The sequence below is a fragment of the Beta vulgaris genome, chromosome 1 (assembly GCF_026745355.1).
Source record: "Beta vulgaris subsp. vulgaris cultivar EL10 chromosome 1, EL10.2, whole genome shotgun sequence".
Taxonomy (NCBI): domain Eukaryota; kingdom Viridiplantae; phylum Streptophyta; class Magnoliopsida; order Caryophyllales; family Amaranthaceae; genus Beta; species Beta vulgaris.
Genome location: NC_079202.1, coordinates 58,827,595 through 58,842,068, shown reverse-complemented (window position 1 = coordinate 58,842,068; position 14,474 = coordinate 58,827,595). Strand labels below are relative to the sequence as shown.

At 37.5% G+C, this 14,474-nt stretch overlaps 1 protein-coding gene across 1 annotated transcript; it reads right to left on the bottom strand.

The window, feature by feature from the left end:
- Positions 1 to 3,488: 3,488 nt before the first annotated feature.
- Positions 3,489 to 7,815, bottom strand: LOC104887744 (V-type proton ATPase 16 kDa proteolipid subunit). The gene is given in 4 exon segments (NM_001303085.1): positions 3,489 to 3,919; positions 3,922 to 4,054; positions 7,170 to 7,455; positions 7,596 to 7,815. Coding segments are annotated over 3 exon segments (498 nt in total). The 5' UTR covers positions 7,675 to 7,815; the 3' UTR covers positions 3,489 to 3,919.
- Positions 7,816 to 14,474: the final 6,659 nt, after the last annotated feature.

Sequence of the window (14,474 nt, the reverse complement as noted above, 5' to 3'; positions counted from 1 at the left end):
TGACAAAATATGAATGTCATAATTTTCTACAAACTTACTGTTCTTACAATATAGGGAGTTACCAAGGATGTCTTGGCCTAGTGGTTAAGATTGAGGTGTTCTGAACGATAGGTCACAGGTTCAATTTTTGTTCAGTTGGTTTCAATTTTTTTCCAGTTGGTTTCAATTTTTTTTCAGTTGGTCCATAATTTCTTTCAGTTGGTACACATATTACGAAACAAAGTCCAACTGAAACAAAACAATAACTAAAACCAATTGAAACAAAAAAATAACCAACTGAAAATGAAAAATAGGAAAAGAATGGAGACTGAGATTAAGAATTTCATGAAGATCTGGTTATCGAGCAGCAGCAGTCCCGCTCGACCTCCGGCAACAGCGCGAACCTCCGGCGACGTGAAAAGAAGGGAGATGATCTTCAGCCGACGTAAGGAGAAGAGAGTAGTGTAGGAGAGAGAAACACAAAAAAGAACCAAAATGCTGGAGAAAGAAGATGACGTGAAAGAGAAAAGAGGAGAGAGAAAACTCTTTGGGGGTAAATAAAATCTCACTACTGAATGAAAGAAGTTAGGGTTTATTAATATTTTTTTTCATTTGAGTTAGCCCGTCTGACAGTAAGTATTTTGGTTAGACAGTCTGACCCAATACTTTCACTTTTTTAAATTAGTACTAGATAATTAAAATTAATAAGCATTAAAATTGTGCACTGACAAGTATGAAAATTAAAATGTTGCTTTCATCTAGAAATAAAGGGAAGTAATAAAAGGTTTTACATTTTATGAAAAATTGCTACATGTACCTTCATCTACGGAATGACGCAACATTATTAGCAAAAGCACTACACTATACTATGTATTACTTGACTATTACTTCCGTCCCAAAATATAGTTCCCATTTATATTTTGGATGTCCCAAATTAAAATATAGTTCCCATTTTCATATTTAGTTCCACATTTTTTCATAATTTATCTAGAAAAACCGTGTCCCATGAGGGGTTAGGAAGTGGTAATGATAATTTTGAGATTTTAAGTATTGACATTGTTATAAATATGTTAAAATTTTCTTACTAAATTATGTAAGTTTTAAATTGTTGCATTTTTGTGTTACATCCAAATATGGCAATTTTTTTTTTTTTGGTTAGGAAGGAAGTACAATTTGCTATAACCGAGTATTTACAAGTCAGTCTCTAACTTCCTGCGTTTTGTGAAAAAATAGAGGATGCAGATTATTGATTCTGGGTGCACATTCAAAGGAAACTAAGTTGCATATCAAAAAATGGCCATTAAAACTGAAACTAAAAAGTAGGAGCTAGTGTTTCCATATCATCATTAACAAAACTGACCCACTAATAGGCGCATGATCCTAACAATCTAGCAGACTTTATTAACTGAAAATACTCTAAAACACGTCCTTAAAATAAGCTACTAAAAATTGAATTATTCAATAACACTGCAAATTCTTAGGTGCGATCCCAACCAATCACATGTGCTTGCACATCTATCACATATTAAATGTGCAAAATATGTAGCTTGGGCAAGTGAAAATATATCAAAGTTTAATTTTCTACCATATTTTCTCTCGCTAGCAGGTAGGGTTATAAGAGATTCCATCCAATGTTGTATAGCAATAATAGCATATACGCCCCCTCAAAAAAATAAAAAAATAATAGCATATACGTATATGAAATTATATGACGGTAAGGTACCATCTTTGTAATTGTAATGGTAGCTTCTTCATATTGTACATCGCAACCAATCATGAATGGGTCGACTCTTCCAAGATTTTTCGACGTTATACTCTTGTACTCGGTGACCTATCCGAAAGGAAAAATATCCTCAAAAGAATATGTACTGCCTCAAAATAACTTAACATTAACAGTATTTTTTTATGTTTTTAAGAGGAGAGGTTTACTGCATTATCCATGTGTTTATATAGAAAATAAATGGAGCTATATACTATTTTACATCAACCAAGATTAGTGAAGTTATTCGATCCCACAAATCCTTTTGTTTTCTTTCTAAGTTCTAGTCAATTAGTAATTAAGAATCCTAATAAGTAGAAACCTAAATCTACCCGCTTTACAATACCAACATTTGCCTGGGAGCCTAAAACGATAAATACAATTGCACTACGATCATCTAGCTCCCGAGAAATCATTTACCCTAGTTTCACATTAGTAAGAAGAGACGTTAATGAACAAGATTTTATATGCTACCTATATACTATGTAGTAAATGTTTTTACATGTTGACATGTTCTTTCCCTCCGTCTTGTGTATCTAGATTACACTCGACCTCTAAATGGAATCCCTATGTGAGGACAGCTCAAAGGATTTCTTCTTAGTTCTTAACTATTAAAAAAAGAAAAATTTGTCAGAAACCACCTTTTATAATCACTTTTTTGCGAGAAACCACCTTTTAAATTTTTTTGGTTAATTAGCCACCTTTTTGGTTCTTTTTTTTGTTGGAAGCCACCACTTGCCGGAATCCGGCGTTGACCTTGATTTTCCGGCGTTGACAATCAGATTTTCGCCATTTTTTTTTCCAGATTTTTGCCATTTCTTCCACCTGAGATGTCGGGGGATGCAAGGGAGGTGATGGGCTTAGGGCTGGGAGGGTGGGGATGGTCGTGGGGGGTGTTTGCCGGCAGGTTGTGAGGGAGGAGGGGGTTGCCGGGGATGCGAGAGGGAAAGGGGGTTGCCGGGGATGCGAGGGGGGAGGGGGGAGAAAGATAAAGGGGGAAAAATGCCGGAAAATCTGATGGTCAACGTCGGATTCCGGCAAGTGGTGGCTTCCAACAAAAAAAAGAACCAAAAAGGTGGCTAATTAACCAAAAAAATTTAAAAGGTGGTTTCTCGCAAAAAAGTGATTATAAAAGGTTGTTTCTGACAAATTCCCTTAATATCTTGACTTTCATGTTTGTTAACACACCATTAACCAATAATATCTTAATCACAATCAAATTATGTACTTCCTCCGTTTTTTTATTACATGTTATACTTTTCAAATCACGGACTCCTAGATAATTTTTGGAGAGGAGAGAGATAGAGAGAATGAAAAACAAAAGAATCCCATGTGAACATGTGATATGAGAGAGATAGAAAGAAGTTATTACCCAAAATAAAAGTGTAACATCTAATTTAAAACTTCCTAAAATAGAAAGTGTAACATCTAAAAAAAACGGAGGAAGGATATAATTTTATACAACAGTCAAAAGTTGCAACTAAACTAAAAATCGGAGGCAGTAACCTATTGATTACTCGTTTCTTGTGATAGTTAAACCACATTTCACAAAAATTTATACTAGATAAGTTATTGTCTAGTGGGTAATCCACGTTGCAGACATTGCAGACAGAACTCTCCAGTAATGCTACTATAACTCGACAAGCCAGCCAGTCAGTCAGCCAGCAAACCAAGGGATCCAAATGAAGCTCTACCACAGTCAAACCAAAAGCAACTGCAAGAACATATATGATATATGTAGTCTAAAAGATTCATCAACACATTTAATTTATTGATCCTCAAGTGAGGCTAACCCATAACATAATAGAATCTTAAATTATGTATATTGTTGAAACCAAGAATGAAAAGGCTCAAAAGAATATTTGGCATCTAACATACTGTTACAGGATGTCCAAACTGAATCTCCATATCCAGGAGAGCAAAGATGGAAAACAATAATAATGATACAGCATCACTTTTATTTGGAGGAAACACTAAACTATCAAACTCTACAATCTGGTTTTAACATTCTCCATGCAGAAGAACCCACCAATCACAACTCAAAAACAATAAGACCATAATCAATCCTTCGAGAGAAGCCACTTTGAATGCCAAGTGACCCCTCTCACTGCCCGAGTAAGAAAAAATTACATCTCCAGCGGTGGCAATGGAAAAACAAATGTAGATCAAGAGGTGAACCTCTTCTAATCGGCTCTTGATTGACCAGCACGGGAAGAGAGGATGATACCAACAATAAGACCGTACAAAGCCAAAGCTTCAGCGAAAATGAGAATGAGGATCATTCCAACGAAAAGCTTGGGCTGCTGGGCGTTTGCTCTGGGAAAACCAACAGGTTCATCAGAAAATAAGGCAAAATAGCAAATATATGGATTGACCCAAATAGGTAATTAGAGCATAACAAAACTAATCTAGCAGCAGACTGACGTTACAAGGCCAAACAGAACTAAATCATGAAGATATATCATACTGATCACATCATATAGCAAAAAACAATGAACAGTCAATCAGTCACAATGGTAACTGGAGTTACAAATTATACTTCTATTAGCAAATTAGTACACCAATGACCTGACAGTAAGGCAAAAGATAAAGTGTAAAAAGGGGAGACAGGACAGGATTAACGAAAGCAAGATTAGAACAGTTTCATAGCATAGATCCAGGTGACATGCAAGCATGCTATTGCACACGGAAGTAAAAGATTTTAAAAGAAAACAAACATGTATCTGCAGACATTTTAGGGTTCAAAACTCAAAAGGTAACAGGGCACTACAATATCAGGAGTCAAGAGTAAGACTACCAAAACCATTGATGATGGAACAAGTAACATTAAGATAGATAACACCAACTGAATCAGCAATGCATGTATCCATGGTGAAGAAGAACAAAGACACGGAAGTTCCTATTAGTGAAAGTAAAGTCACTCTTTCCTGTTCTACGGGCAATATCTAAGACTTCCTAAAAATTGACCTTATTACACCGACGAACATTCAGAAAATCCATAAGCTACTCCTGCGAAATTACTGTACCATATCATCCTTTTTAGCAGTGCTTCACATGAGACCCCAACAATGCACATTAATGGAGATTGAAGGAGGTCACTTATACACAATCTTACCCTTACAGTTGCAAGAAGACTCAGATTAAGGAAAAGGGAACAGCAGGTGGGTCAAATCACCCTATAACTCAATGCTAATGATATATCACTCAAGCAGAGGCGGATCCAAGATTTTAGGTTGGGGGGCCTCTCATCATTCATCAATACATCAATTACAACTACTAATTAGGGCTATGCAATATGCCTAATACACCTCAAATAATTTTATTACAGCAATGGACAATGATGATAAACAATTTAGATTTGATGTCAACAAATTTAACATTAATATTAATTCACTAATTTATTTAAAAAATGTTGTATTAAATAATTACCAGGAATCAACTTGAAACCGGATAATAATTATAGTTGGACATTATTGTTTTTAAAGTATAAAATAATTGTGCTTTTTAAAGATAAGAAGTGACAATAATTAAAATTTTAAAACAAAAACAACGACGAAACCAGAGAAATAGAAAAACGAAAGAACAAAATTTTTTAAACGAACACAGTATGGGAGAATAAAGGAAGTATGGAAAAAAAGAGAGAATAAAATGGCAGAAAGCTTTAGCCACGAGCTTCGAACCTGCAACCACATGTGTACGTTGAAGATTTTCAACAGACAATACCAATGAACCAAGGTGTTTAGCTTTGATTATCAATGTAAGGATATGCTTTTATCTTATAAACACCGTGCAGGTAGAGGCCCAAAACAGAAATTTTATTTTACTTTTGGAGGGGCCTGGGCCACCCGGGACCCTTATTGGATCCGCCTCTGCACTCAAGAGGGATATAGCCTATGCCTAAGAGTATATTGCTGTCCTGTAACTACAGAAAGATGCAAGTTCTTTGAGAAATGGTTTGCAATATGAGAATGCAGCGACTGGAAGAGCAATATCGGCTGTAGAATTTAGAAAGGTTAGCACAAAAAATGACACACCAACCCGAACCTAAGCCAAAAAGGCGAATTTGGGGTTGGATCATGGGATTCTCGACCCTTTTGATTTAAGCATTTAAATGGGTAAAGTAAGGGTTGATTTTATTTATTTATTTACATTTAGTATATATAAACGTCCAAAAGTTTTATATTGGTGAACACAAATAATTGGCGAAAGAAGATAGATCCCAAAAGCGTCACCATTGTGAAAGCTTTATACATTGATACATTTCATGTTCAAAGTGTTTATTGTTTATATTTTAATAATAAATTTCAATTCAGCAATATACTAAAAAATAATGGGTTAACCAGGTCGTATTTCGGTGACCAATTCATCAACAACCCATTTATGATTTACATTCCTCTTTACCTTTCGAAAAAAGAAATAATGGTCCAAGGGGAATATCAAAGCAAATAAACAAAAATCAATATTTGCATATAAGCTTAAGATTTAAGGATGGCGAGCTAATACTACGATCTTAAGTAGAAAAAATATCTATTTCTCATAAAATTCGAACAAATTAAGAGTCAAAAACCCATTTTACCAACATCAAGCTAATAGAAGAACAGACAAGCAAGGTTTAGAGGCCAAAGACATGGTGATTATTGGCTAAATGCTCTAAGAAGAAAATCTATGCACAAAAAAGACTAGATACCATGCTCTGTACCTGGATCTAATAATAAAGATGCAAATTTACGATCAGGTAAGATCAATGTCATGCTTCCATTAATTTAATAGCAGCCAAGTCAACACAATGTATAATGTGACTACCATTTCCTAGCTAGTGTCCAACTTCAAGAACCTAGCATTGACCTCATCAAACACTTATCATGACAAGTTCTACAAATCTATATTGATTAATAACTTAAAGTCTTAAATCAGGTAATTCTTGCTCTTGCATCAAAAATGCAAATGACAATTCACGTAACAGCTCGATCAATCCCGGTTAAAACTGAAAAAATAATAAAGCATCACAGAATTGCGAACTAGTACTGTCATTGCAGCCTCAAACATACGAATATAGCACAGAGTACACCTATTCTAAAAGACTATAAATGTCTTATGATTGGATTATCCAAAGTACCCCTACTTCAAAGCATACCATCATAATCAAAAATCACAATATTCCACCTGAAGATCCAAAACAACATATTTCCTCTGTTAAATAAATGAAACACTTCTCTATTTTATATGAGAGCTCTTTGAGAGGACGTTTGCATTTATTTCCGAACGCAGGAAGTATAAAAACACCAATTTCAAACAGATCTAAGACAGAAAAACATTCCAATTTAACTATCCAGATCCTACAAACCTCAAAATTGCAAACAAAATCAGATTAAACTAGATCAATCAATGCAATCAACACAGTACTAGAGAAAAAAGTGAATGAGAGATAAACCTGACACCGGCATCGCCGACAATACCGATGGCCATGCCAGCAGAGAGACCAGCAAGACCACAAGCGAGACCAGAAGAGAGATGAGCATATCCATCAAAAAGATAGTACGATTTAGCCTTAGGGTTAATACCAGTACTAATAATCACAGCAATAATCAATCCATAAATACCCAAAACTCCAGCCATAACAACTGGAACAATTGATTTCATCACCAATTCTGGTCTCATCACTCCCATAGACGCCACTCCTACTCCACTCTTCGCTGTTCCGTATGCTGCTCCCATACCTGCAAAATCAATCAATCAGATTAAATCAAATCAAATCAAATCGAATCGAATTTTCCGTCGAATTAACCCTAGATCTAAACAGATTAAGGTTTAAATTGAAAAAAACAAAAATTGAAAGAGGAATTAGGGTTTGACGTACAGGAGAAGACGAGAGCGGCAGCGGCACCAAGGAAGCCGAAGAAGGGAGCAGTTTCATCGCCATTGAAGACAGTAGACATGATTGAATGATTGTTTTTGCAGAGAAAAAAGTGTGATTAGATCTGAAAGAAGAGGTACAACAATGGCGATTTCAACGTGATTATTTGAGAGTTTTTTTTGTTTTTCTCTGCTTGTGAGGAGAGAGAAAAGAGAGGTGAGTGAATAGAGATCAATAATTTATCGGGATTTTTTCTGGATGGGATCAGTGAGAAGGTTTTTTTATGAAGGAGGAGGAGAGAGAAAGTTTCTTGGATGGGACCCAACATAACACGTGCTAACAAGTCCGATCGATATTTCGGGTTGGTTGTTGAGTTTTGTGTTTGTATTCCTTAATTTTATCTCATGGGCTCAGATGGAAGTGTCATGGAACTATGGAAGGTTTGTAGTCAAGTAGCCCATGGGGAAACAACTCATAACTCTCAGTAGACCTGTCACCTGGACATGAGCCGGGCCGAGCCTGTTCACCGGCTCGGCCCACGGGTTTGGAAAAATGACGAATCGGGTCTGAGCTTGTGAGTAACTAGCTAGGCTTGGAATTTTCGGATTTTTTCCACGGGCTCGTGCCTATTGAGGGCCTAGCCTGTGTTTTATGTTATCTTTTTGTATTTATGACAGTTTTAGGCTAAAAAACAAAGGAAAGGAACATTCAGCCCGCGGGCTGGCCTACGCGGGCTCGTGCTGGTGCGAGCCTAAAATATTTTTTTTTGACCGTGATGGGCCCACGGTCCACGTAGCGGACAACAAGCCGGGTCGTGCCTTGATCGGGCTCGTGCCTGGCCGTACCAGCCCGCGAACTGGCCGTTCCAGCACGCGAACTGGCCCGGCTCATGCCCACCTCTAACTCTCAATGATGTCGAAAGGGTCCTAAACCTTTATGTTCGATTTAGTTGTCACATTATTAACCAACACTATCAATAGAACAAATTCAAGTTTATAACTTATAACAAGCAAGTTTACACCTAAAATCTTTTACTTATTTTTTCCAAAATTTCCCCTATTTTCCGCATAGTTGCCCAAAATTCTCTTCTTATAAGTTATAACAACTAGTTATAGGTCCAGGCTATCTCCCATGTAAGAAAAATTTTCATTTATTAATATTAGGAAAATTTATCAAAAAAAACCTTTTAAAAGTTCAGTTTTTTGCAAAAAAAAACCTTAATAAAGCATTCTTTGTGAAAACAAACCAAAAAATAAATTATTTTTGCAAGATAAAACTTAATCTCACTTTTCGGTGTTAACCACTTCTATTTCCCTTCTTCCTCCATAATCACCACCTAGCACCACTACCAATACCTGCCACCAGCCCCCCCCACCCACCCCTGCAGCCCCCACTTCACCCCCACCCGGCCCCCACCTCACCCCCACCCCGGCCCGACCCCCATCACCTACAGCCCACCCCACCCCCATCAACAACCCCCAACCCCTCCCTCCACCCCGTCAGACGGCAGCCCCACATCTTACCCTCCAACCCCTTCGTCCCTACCTTCTCTCCTCTCCCTTCTTCCCTCCATCACCCCCCTCTCCTCTCCCTTCGTCCATCCCCCCCCCCCGCTACGCCACTCAGAACCCCCCTCCGCAACACCCTTTCCCCGCAGCTCCCCTCCCACCCAACCAAGGTTGAACAATTACAGAGGCAGTCGCGTAGGGTGTGTGGGGTTGCCGTCTAAGGGGGTGGATGGAGGGGTTGGGGGTTATTGGTGGGGGTGGGGTAGGATGTAGGTGGTAGGGGTGAAGTAGGGGTTGACGGCAGGTGTTGGTAGTGGTGGCTAGGTGGTGATTGTGGAGAAAGAAGAAAAATAATAGTGTCAACAACGGAAAGTCCATGGTCAACACCGAAAATTGAGATTAGGTTTCATCCTGCAAAAAAAAATTACTTTTTGGTTTGTTTTCGCAAAGAATACTTTATAAGGTTTTTTTTGCGGAAAAAACTGAACTTTTAAAAGGTTTTTTTTGGCAAATTTTCCTTAATATTATACTTTACAATAATAATACTTAATAGTGAAAGTATTGGGTCAGACCGTCTGACCCAATACTTACTGTCAGACGGGCTGAGCCCAATACTTTCACATATGAGAACGATATCGATGGAATTCGAGAAGCCGAAGCTACAACCGGAGATTCGATCACCAGTACCATAAACTCCTCCTTTTTCTGTTACTGGTGCTGTAACTGTAAACTCACCTTCAATGGAGTCGGTGAAATCGCCATGGAAGTTCAACCAAGAAGCTCTGAGACTCTCGCTTGATAGCAGAGAAATTACTGACGGTAAAGGCGGACTTCGAATTATTCTCACATGCCATATTCCATAAGGTGAAGCAAGAGCGCTCTTTTCTTTCTTTAAGAGACCGCTCTTGATCTGGGCGGGATCTATCAGTAGCGGCATTCTCTGGCAAAATCTTCATTGAATTACCATAATTCCGATGAATCCTCACTCCATCTTTTGCTATTTTTACAAGAGTTTGTAATGTATTTAAGCATATTATAGTATGTGGAAGTATCCTTTTGATGGCATGGTGACTATGATCCAAAGGGAATGAGGGTTGTTTAATAATGAAGAAGAAGGAGAAAGTGAGAGAAAGTAGAGGTTAGTGTTTTGTTTTCTTTTCAGTTGGACTTTCTTTTCTTTCAGTTAGACTTTGTTTTCTTTCAGTTAGACTTTGTTTTCTTTCAGTTGGACTTTGTTTTCTTTCAGTTGGACTTTCTTTTCTTTCAGTTGGACTTTCTTTTCTTTCAGTTGGACTTTCTTTTCTTTCAGTTGGACCAACTGAAAGAAATAATGGGCCAACTGAAAGAAATAATGGACTAACTGAAACAAAATGAAGACTACCTGAAGAAAAATGTAGACTACCTGAAAAAGAATAAAGACCAACTGAAACCCAAGTAAGTCTAACTGAAGCACAAAAACCCACTGAAAAACAAAGAAGACTAACTGAAAACAAAATGAAGACTACCTGAAAAAAAATTGGAACCACCTGAAAAAAAAATGAAGACTACCTGAAAAAAAATTGGAACCACCTGAAAGTCGTCCGACCAAGATTATGGTCGGACGAGTCCGACACAATACGTTCTCTACTTAATATCACTTGGTCTACTGGTTATGCCTTTACTATATAAACTTGATATCACGAGATCAAACCTTATACTATGCAATTTCTAAATCTTTTAAACTTATATAGATAACATGGAGTATAATTCCCTTAGAAAGAGCTTCACATATGACACCTTATATAGGAATGTGTTTTAGTATATAGATAAAGATTAGGAACAAAGAGCTAGACTAGTTCATACCACATCTTATCGCAAGATATTGGAACATTCCATCTTGTTAGCCTATAAGCCACCTAGAAGCAACCTATTTTCATAATATGTCGTCGTTTGTAGTTCCCTTATTATTTTGCACGATTAATATAAACCATATATAATTTATAGCTACTACAATTATTATTATTGTGCAAATATAAGTAAAAGGTTATTTTATTTTAAATAAACTTTTGATAAGATCATTAATAAGAGGTTGAACATATTTTTTTTCAATTTTTCATCAGGTATTCCTGAGGTTTCACGGAATGCATCAGGTACCCTCATTGTTTCGGAAATGCACCGGATGCCCTTGTCATTTGCATAAAATACACCAAATACCCTTAATGACTAACAGTATTAAGTTTTCGTTAGCTTTTAGAGTTAATTAACCCTTTAATCCTAATTAAACCCTAATTAACTAACTAAACACTAACTTCTAAACCACCCTAATACTAGCCCCCTAACTTCAAACCCTAACCTAACCTTAACCCCCTAACTTCAAACTCCAACCTCACCACCCATCCACCTCCCCTCCCCCTCCCCCTCCCCCACCCCCGCAGCAGCCACCACCCCCCGCATCCCCCCTCCCCGTCGATTTTCCGACCCCCACCACCCTAGCAGCCCCCTCTCTCAACCCCCGTAGCCCACCATCGACCCTCCCGCAGCTCTCCCCCACCCCTGTCGAATTCCCCCCCTCTCCCACCCCTGTCGAATTCCCGTCCCCCGATTCCGCTCTTTCTCTCCACTCCTAGAGGCCTCTATAAACATTCAATTCTTTTTCTCTCCCCTCCCCAAACCCCTAATCTTGAATTACCCAACAATCTTAATTCATAGGCCATCAAGATCGAAGAAAAAAACCTCCAAAAAAAATCAATTTTTTCTTCCCATTTTCATGGCCTCGGATTACACCTCTACCCACCCATTTTCCGAGATTCATAGATATCTCTAATATCCAAATTGGTGAACTGGGTTATGAGTATTGCTAATGGGGGGATTCGACAGGGGTGAGGGAGGGTGGGTGGGGGGATTCAACGAGGGTGGGGGGGAGCTGCAGGAAGGTCGACGGGGGTGGGGTGTTGCGGGATGGTGGGCTGCTGGCAGGGTGGGGGAGGGTTAGGGGGTTAGGATTAGTGTTTAGGTATTAGAGTTAGGGTTAAGGGGTTAGGGATTTAAAGGTTAGGGTTAGGATTAAGGTTTTGCGGTTAGGGTTAATAATGGCAAAATGGTAAATAAAGCTAATGAAAATTTAACATTGTTAGTCATTAAGAGTATTTGGTGCATTTTATGTAAATGACAAAGGTATCTAGTGCATTTCCAGAACAACGAGAGTACCTGGTGCATTTCGTAAAACCTCAAGAGTACCTGGTGCATTTCGTAAAACCTCAAGAGTACCTGGTGAAAAAACCGTATTTTTTTCGTTTCAAAACCCTCTCTTCGAGGTTGTGATAACAACTTAAGGAACCCTTTCCAAATGTTATTACTCCATTAATTTTTTAATTTTATTGTTGGCTTACTTATTTTCACCTCCAATATATTTTTTTCGTTTCAAAACCCTCTCTTCGAGGTTGTGATAACAACTTAAGGAACCCTTTCCAAATGTTATTACTCCATTAATTTTTTAATTTTATTGTTGGCTTACTTATTTTCACCTCCAATATATCAAAAAGTATCCATCTTATTAAGGCATATAACATTGTGCTTTCAACATTACCTTATTAACTAGGAAAAATTGACAATAGAGGTCTAAACTTTGGGTGATAATTTTTAAAAGGTCTGAACTATTGATTAACCTGTGTAGGTCCCAACTTTAGGGGGTTTTAACTTTTAGCGGGCCTCAACGACTTAAAACTGAAGTTTTTTTAAAAAATCTCACCTAATTCCTACATTCCTCCCTCAATTAACCCTTCTGATGTGACCCAAGTTTTACAAGTGATGACCTATTAAGCCAGTTTTAAGTCAGTAAGGCCCGCTAAAAGTTAAGACCCCCTAAAGTTGGACCTACACAAGTTAATCAATAGTTCAGACCTTTTAAAAATTATCACCCAAAGTTCAGACCTCTATTGTCAATTTTTCCTATTAACTATTTATTCACAACTAATAATTTTTACACACCAAAGCTCCTTGTACAATCACTTGCGTAATGAATATAGCTTGCACTATAATTTACCCCCTATCTTATACTACTTCTATATTCTTTTAGTTACACCATTTATTTTTTTACATTACTCATCAACTGACTTTGTTAATCTATTTCACACCATTATAAAAGAAAAAACATAGTCAAATAAAGTCTTGTTAAATTCATTTCAATACGAAAATTTCAAATATCAAATTTTTTTAATTTTCATACACCCAACAAAAGGATAGGAATTAGCTCAAGTGGGTAGAGCGCTCCCCCTTGGCCCCTAAGGTCAGGGGTCCGATCCTTACTCTCAGCATTATGTTGGGGTATTTCCTTAGCATGCTATGCATGCCTTACCAGCCAATGTGTTGGTGTTTCCTACAGGATAGTAGCCTTGTAGGGGTTAGCCCTTGGGCTAACTTAATTTCCTAATAAAAAAAAAAAAAATACACCCAACAAGAGATATCAATGTTCAAAAAGCATCTTGACAAATGTGAAAAAGCAAATTGTACAACTTAAAAATACAGAGATATTATATTAGGAACACGGATACCTTTCAAAAGGAGGGACTCCTGATGTTTTATTTTTTTTATGTTACAAAAGAGAAAAAAAGATATAAAGTGCAAAACGATAAATAAATTAACCCAAGCTAACAATTCAGGAGCAATGATATTCTCATACCGGGTATGTGCCAATACCATGGCATTTATGTAATTTTGATGGCAAAAGTAATATTAAAAAATTATAATTTTTTTGTTTTTCTTATTTTTTCTTTTTGGGGCTTGTTAGTTGAAATCTTATATCATATCCTAACAATATTTTATCATATCAATTAGCTATTAAATCATATCTGGCTACATCTAATCATATCAAGTATCTGGTATGGGAAAACTTTTCCCATACCGGATATGGGAGTATACTTTTTCAACAATTCAGTGGCTTTGTTCATTGAAATCCAGTTATCGAAAACAAAACCAGCACACACTTCATTGCTTGTTGAGATACACAACTCAGTTGATATGGTTGGATCTTAGTGGAGACAATTTTTAAGCAGTTTCTTGGACATTCGAGCAAAAGTGTACATCAGCGTCTTCTCCTCAGACACCTCACATCTACCCCAACCTTCCCAAGTTTTCTGTCATCAAATGCATACCAATCACCCCCAAAGTCACAAACTCAGTTGCCATATGATATGGTTGTGGGGCTCCATTAGCAAACTCGAAAAGTTAACGCTCTTGGGTAGATGATATGGTTTTTGAGCTCCATTTGCAAACTCGAAAAGTTAATGCTCTTGGCTACATTATCCCGCATAGCTACGAGCTGGTATGAACTGTTACTCTGTCCTTCACCTACACCACAACTACCATCAAACGCCACCACCATCAAAAGACAACAATG